General features: G+C 44.3%; 1 protein-coding gene across 1 annotated transcript in view; it reads left to right on the top strand.

Annotated features, from left to right (window-relative positions):
- Positions 1–5622, top strand: part of LOC118597989 (F-actin-monooxygenase MICAL3-like) — a gene marked incomplete at its 5' end in the record, with an annotated part of 9247 nt that extends 3625 nt beyond the window's left edge. The window contains 2 exon segments of the mRNA XM_036209894.1: positions 1536–1585; positions 3492–5622. Coding sequence (XP_036065787.1) covers positions 1536–1585; positions 3492–3536 — 95 coding nt within the window.
- Between the last annotated feature and the right edge of the window lie 1150 nt (positions 5623–6772).

Raw genomic sequence — 6772 nt, 5'->3', positions numbered from 1 at the left:
AGAGGCTGTGAAGGTGAGGCAGCTCGGTGCTGCAAGTGTTCAGGACTCCGGACAGCAGTCAGAGCCCAGTTCGTCTGAGACCACACTGTGACCCCCCATCCCACAACCAGCACCCACCCCTGAATGTGTATGTGTGTGGGGGGGGGGGCTGCTGTTTTCTGAAAAACTACCCAGCCACCAAGGCCAAGTGGGAACCAATTGGTTTAAATGTGGACCCCAACTGTTTTTGTCCACCTTGACTTCAATAGGGATTAAGTGAGTTAGGTTTCTCTACTAGCCAGCTCCATTGCAGCATGCTAGCATGCTCCTCTTTGGCATGGTAGCGACCTCCTCTACACTAAGCTAGCGAACTCTGCTGTCACGAGCTAGCTAGCCCCTCTGTAGCAAGCTAGCATACTCCGCTGTATTGAGCCAGCGAGCTCCACTGCATTGATCTAGTGAGCTCTATAACGAGCTCCGCTGTCCACCAGGCAGCTGGTTAGCATAGCGAGCTAACCCACTGAGTGTCCTCTTAACTCAATGTGGGCAAACATAGGTGGGGCCACCACAGAAACTGTGAAAAAACCCATTTGGACCCACATTTTCTGCCACTTTGAAACCAGATGGGCCCACTTGGCTTTGCTGGCTGGGAAGTCATTCTGTCTCAGAGACACTCGAGGCGTTGACTCGTGTTGACTTGAAAAGACAAACGTTTCAGTGAAAATTCTTCAGGAGATTCTAAAAGTCTGAATGATGCTTCTGCTGTGTCACCACTCAGAAATGACACTGGGGGGTCAATACTAAACAAATGCAGAAAAAAAGCCACAGATTTGGCCTGCCGTCTTTTCTTCACACATGGACGTTTGGTTCGAGCCCCCCTTTTTAAGTTTTAGGTGTCCCCCAACTCCTCGTTTTTTGACATGCCGGCTGTTCCCATTAAATCAGGGGTCCCCAACGCAGTACTGGACGTGGAACCGGTACTGGGTTAGGGCTCTAGCGGTCCCTAGGGTTGGGGACCCCTGATTAGCTTGTGCATTGTGTCCCCGTCCGAGGCTCGGTACCAAACGGTTTGCAGCGGTTGGGGACCCTCAAAACATCCTACTGTCACTTGCAGTTAAATTTGGGATAAAACTGTTTTAGTTTGTTTGTTTTTTTTAGTTTTAAATTAATTTTTTTCTTTTTTTAAATGTTCAATATTTTTTTTAAGTTTTCAATATTATTTTTTCAAAGGTTCAATTGGATTTTTTTCAAAATTTCAATAATTCCTTCAATTTTTCATTATGTATTTTCGAGTTTAAAACTGCTTTCAAATTTTCAAACTTTTTTCTTTTAAATTTACAATCCCTGTTTTTCAAAATTGAGGTAAAAGAGAAACAAACAGAACAGATTAGAGATTCAGGTTTGTCGATGGTGATCAATCATATAAATCAATCGTTCCCTTTGATCTCAGCTGTTGACAGAAATCTCTCCGTTTTCGCCGCCTAATTTCCCTTAAAAGTTTGGTGCTGCCAGAGCAGCGAGTTTGTTTTAGTTTCATCATTTTTTCACATTTTCAGGCCAAATCAGAACAGAAGAGCAAGAACAAATGAAGGCCATCACTGACACGGTGTGTGTTTGTACGGGTGTGTGATGTGACCGCCCCATGGGCGCCTCCGGGGCTCAGCCAAACCTGCTGCCCTCGTTCTCTAAACACAAACACGCACGTGCACGCGCAGCCCCGGGGGCAGGCCACGAGAGTGCAGGTAGAAGCTCTGACAGCCCAACAGCTGCAGGTTAGACAGACACGTTACACACACACTCAGAGGACAAACACACACGCAGGCAAGGAGCCAAAAGAGCAAAAACTGCACACAAATGCAGCCCGCGCAGCAGCACGACAAGGGACGTACACTCACTATCATACACACAACATGTCAGGGATGTGTACAGCCGGTCCTGACCCGCCGGCATGCGCACACACACAGGCTCAGGCGCACACGCCGTACGCGCACACACAGGTGCAATTAAAGCAATCCTGAATGCAGCTCATGATGCGCTCTGTGACCCAGACAGCAGAAGGTCTGCTGCAAAACCCAGCGGAGAGCGCGGTGCCTGCTCAGGTGTGTGTGTTCATCACTGATTCATGATCGGAAAGTTTCTCCAAAAAACTGCTCCAACAAAGGAAGCCAAACGTGTTCGATGCTGCGGATGATGCAACCAGACCACGTGCGGATGATCAAAACATGGAGAGATCCCCTCAGAGGAACAGTCAAACACATCTGCTCCATGGTGACAGAAGCTTCACTGATGGTTTCTGCTCCTCAGTCACGTCACAGGAGCATCGTCAGCATCAGCTCCTCCACATGACTGATCCTCAGGTGTTTCCAGGACAGACAAAAAGGAAAACCTTTCTTTTACGGCAGGCTTCTAGTCCGTACAACAGTCCATCCCAAAAACATCTCCATAAACCACATGTGTCAAAGTCGAGGCCCGGGGGCCGGATCCGGCCCTCTGGGTAATTCTATCTGACCCTCCAGATCATTTTATTTTATTGTTAATAATGTTATCTTGGGCTCATTTCTATCTTGCATAATTTTGACAAAATATATTTTTATGGAGAGTAAAATATTGAAAGTTATTTAAGGTTTAAGTTGATTTATTCTGGAATAATATTCCTGTCTTTTTATTATTCATAATTTTGTTAAAAAGTTATGGTTTAAAGTTTAAAAAAATTGGCATTCTGATATCTTATTTTTACATTTAGTAAGATTTTTTTAAGGCTTTTTTTAAATTTAGCTAATATTTCAGCTACATTCTAGCTGTTCTGGCTAACCTATTTTTTTGTTTGTTTTTTGGCTACTTTGGCATTTAGCTAATATTTTATCTGGTTTTCAGCTTCAGCGTTTTCTGCTATCAGCTTATATGTGACGACATGGGAGTAAGGATGTGTTGAAAAGTCAGATTTACAGACACTAATCTGTCAGATGAACAATTTCAGAACCGCTGGTGTTAGAAACAGTATGTGGATAGACTCAACCAAGACCTCAGTCAACACAAAGATCCTGGTACTGTGGAACCCAGAAGCTCCGGATCAGTCGGGTCTGTCTCCATGGCTGCAGGTCCAGCCGTCCTCTGAGGGTTGGAGAAGACTCGTCTCCTCCTCACAGTCCTGATTATCCAACCACTCGACACTCTGCAGGAATCCAATACCAGTCTGACGTCAACAAGTGACGACATGAACACATAACCACTGACCTGCTTCGGTCCTGACAACCAACCAACCCCCCCACCCGGGAGAATTGAAAACATCAAAATAAGCTAATCTGATGAAGTTTGTGATCTAAACTACTTTTTTCCAAATGTGTTTTTTGAAATCGTTTTACACCAAAGTCGTGAAGGTTCGTCTTTTTATCAGATTATGACTGTTGGGATTATTTAAATCCCCAGAAGTCAGATATAACTTAGAAACTGAAACAGTTCCACCACGTTCCCCTCAGATTTCCCGGAGCCTGATGTTGTTCCTCTTCTTCCAGACTCCACCTTCGTGGGCTGCAGCCTCCTCCTGGAGCCGTCTGTGAGCGGGCTGTCTCCATCGTAGGGGCCGTCTGCTCCCCCACCCCATCTGAGAAGATGTGCACTGTCTGGACGGACGGTGGTGAAGACCGGTTGGGATCATTTTGTAACCAGAACATTGATGATCTTCAAGTCAGAGCTGGACTTCATGAGCTGAAGACTGAGTCTAAATTCATACAGTTAGTGAAGGTGGAAATAATCTACACACTGTCAACCCATACTATACATTAGACCTGGATAATCCAGCATATTTAGTCAATAATCTAACTGTTTCAGGGTAACGATAGGAGGACAGGTAACTCTGTGGTTTAGTTTCAAACCCTTCTCTCATTCTGAGCTACAGCTTCCATCCTCCTGGTTTCTGCTGACCTTTGCTGATTCCCAGCAGGAATGGATCCACAGGGAGCGTCAGAAAGCATCAGGTTCCACAGGAACGTTTCCACGGTTTGAATGAAAAGGTTTCGCTTGGAAACGGTGACGGAGCGGCTGATTCCTGCTGGTTCCGTCCTTCACGCCGTTCCTCCGTCACACTATAACGTCTGTACGCTACGCTCTGAGGCTCCAGCGGGAATGTCCTTCAATAAATACTTACATGGAGAAAAGCATATTCAGAATGTATTCAGTTCTTATTTAAAAACATAAACTCGGGCTCATTGTTTTGTGTTGGAGGTCATCCCTGAAATCGGATCTGGATTAGGTCTGAGCGACAGTCTAACCCTGCCAGGATCATTGAGCCTTTAGTTCAGTTTTCTTTTTCTGATTTCATCATCCATGTTTAATTTGTTGTTTGAATTAACTTTTTTTATGTTTTTTTTTTACTCAAATCCCACCAGGTTAGCCTTTCTTTTGGCCCTCTTCAGCTTCATGGTGCACTCATGCCTCGTTTCCACTAAGTGGTCCAGACTAGAGTGGACCGGTACAGTGTCCCCCGTTGGTCGTAGGTCTGCTAACACAGCCGTGCTCTGGAACCATATGATGGTTTAACCCCCCAGTCCATCCCCTTAATGCTGAGGGTCAAACAGGGAGGCATTGGGTCCTATTGTAGTGTCTTTGGTATGACTTGGACGGGATTTAAACTGACGACCTTCCATTCTCAGGGTGGACACTCTACCACAAGGCCACTGAGCTGTTATATCATCAGTCTGCATCTTGCATTCGCTTTGATGGTCCAACACTCAGTGGAAACACATGAAATACCATTCTAAACCGGTCCGGAGCGGACTGGTCCGGTCCGGACCGCTCAGTGGAAGCGAGGCGCGCGTCTGATCTCAACACTCCGTACTGATCCGTGCCAGATCGAGCCTGTTCTTCAGAACAGCAGTTCACCATCTTAAGCGCTCATTAGTGATTCACTCCGACCTCGTCAACGTGTTCAAGCGAACGCCTTCAATGAAAAGTAAAGCGTGTATCGGGATTCTAAACTCTGACGTTCACGCGTCGCTACGCAACTTTTACTGTCCACGTCCAAAACTCATTGAACGCACATTGAAAGCTAAAGAGGAACTTTGACCAATCATTGACTTGGATGTGCTAATCGTCTGAAAATTGATCATAGAGGAGAAAATAATTCCTGTGATTTGTTTAAGTCTGGAATTCTATGACACAAAGGTTTGTCTGAAATCCCTCACTAACCGCTAACTACTAAAAATGTGAAAGTGCTGTTCAGGATTGTTCGACTGCAATGCATTGTGGTCCATATTCGCTAATCTAGAGAGCTTTGACATTTCATGCCAAGCCTCTTCTAACTGCGAGGACATGTGCTGGCTCAGGTAGCAACCGTCCAGTGTGATTACTGGATGCTGAAAGCACAGTCAAGATGTTGTTTTTGAACGTGCACATGTCTGTGCGTGCACGGCCTCACTGACCGGAGGTCAGCTTTAGATGAAGTTTGGTTTGGTGTGGGTAGGTGCTATGTTTCTGATGAAGTTCGCTCCATTTGGATCCAAACGAACCGGGCTGGAAGAACGTTAGCCTGGTGTCATTAGTTCCTGTCAGATCCTCTTACCACGTTTTTTCATCTGTTCATGCTTATGTTTGTCATGATGTCTTTTTTATCATGTTTTAGTTTATTTAATAAATGATTTGCTCTGAGTCATTCTGGTTTCCTGTTTGGATCCTCCTCATCCTTAAACCTTTGTTCTCACAGAGGATTCTGCTTTTGCTCCATGACTATAATCACTGGAACCATATTTTATAGCGTCTTCAAACTGCCGTCAGCATTGGAGCATTTTGGTTGAGTTTCCTAAAGATGATCAGATGCTTAAGATCTTTGGAGCTTCGACTGCAGCAGGTCGTTCTAGATCAGGTCCAGAATGTCCTCACATTGAGCTGGACCGTCACCTTCGTTCAGGCAGACCTCCACATGCCCTCTTCTATTTGGAGGCAAATGTCCAAACTTTCTGTTCTGCCTCCGGTTAACCTGAACGTATTGAAGCTGAAAGTCCGATCAGTTCAAAAAGTTTCAATTCAAGAAAAATCTCAGCTGACTGAGGTTGAGCTCCAGCTGCTTCTCTAAGATGATGGTGTAAACATCCTCAGCTCCATCAAACGTCTTCTTCATCAGACCACCTGATCAAAGACACGGATCTCTGATTGATATTATAACGTCGTTGTTGTTCATCTGACGTTTCCTGTAAGGCAGCAACATATGGAGCTAATATGGAGCCATAAACGTGAAACCCAAATTTTTAGAAAAAAATATTGGTGTCTGGCCAAAAAATAAGTAAAATGTCCAAAACTTCTTGCTATTCTAAAATAAACGTCATTATTTTCAGCTTCAAATGTTCTGCTTTTTAGGTTTAAAATTTCAATTCAAAACTATCTTTTTTTTTCAATTTCAAATCTTTTTTTTCCACATTCAATTTTTATTTTTTTTCGAATCTCATAATTTCAGTATCAAAACTTTTGGCCCCGTTTCTTGGGCGGGGCTAACACAAAGGACCAATCAAAATGAACGATTCAGTCCCGGTGCATTCACTGGTCCAATCCAAATTCTTCCCTTTCCCTTCATTTTGCCCTCCACATGGAGAGTTGGGAAAACATTGTCTCATATTTCGGACCTCACTTTTGTTTGATGACATCATCATTAATCGCCGGTCCGCTAGCGTTTGCATGGAGCTTCTAGCGCTTGAGTATACGTAACAACAGTTTTATCACTTTAAAAAAGTAATGCTGCAACAAAAAGTCATTATTTACATTTAAATGTAAACTTCTGTGGTTCAGAGCACACCAAAGTGGAGAA

Source organism: Oryzias melastigma, linkage group LG22 (genome assembly GCF_002922805.2).
Source record: "Oryzias melastigma strain HK-1 linkage group LG22, ASM292280v2, whole genome shotgun sequence".
NCBI classification, from domain to species: Eukaryota; Metazoa; Chordata; class Actinopteri; order Beloniformes; family Adrianichthyidae; genus Oryzias; species Oryzias melastigma.
This window is presented reverse-complemented; position numbering and strand designations above follow the sequence as displayed.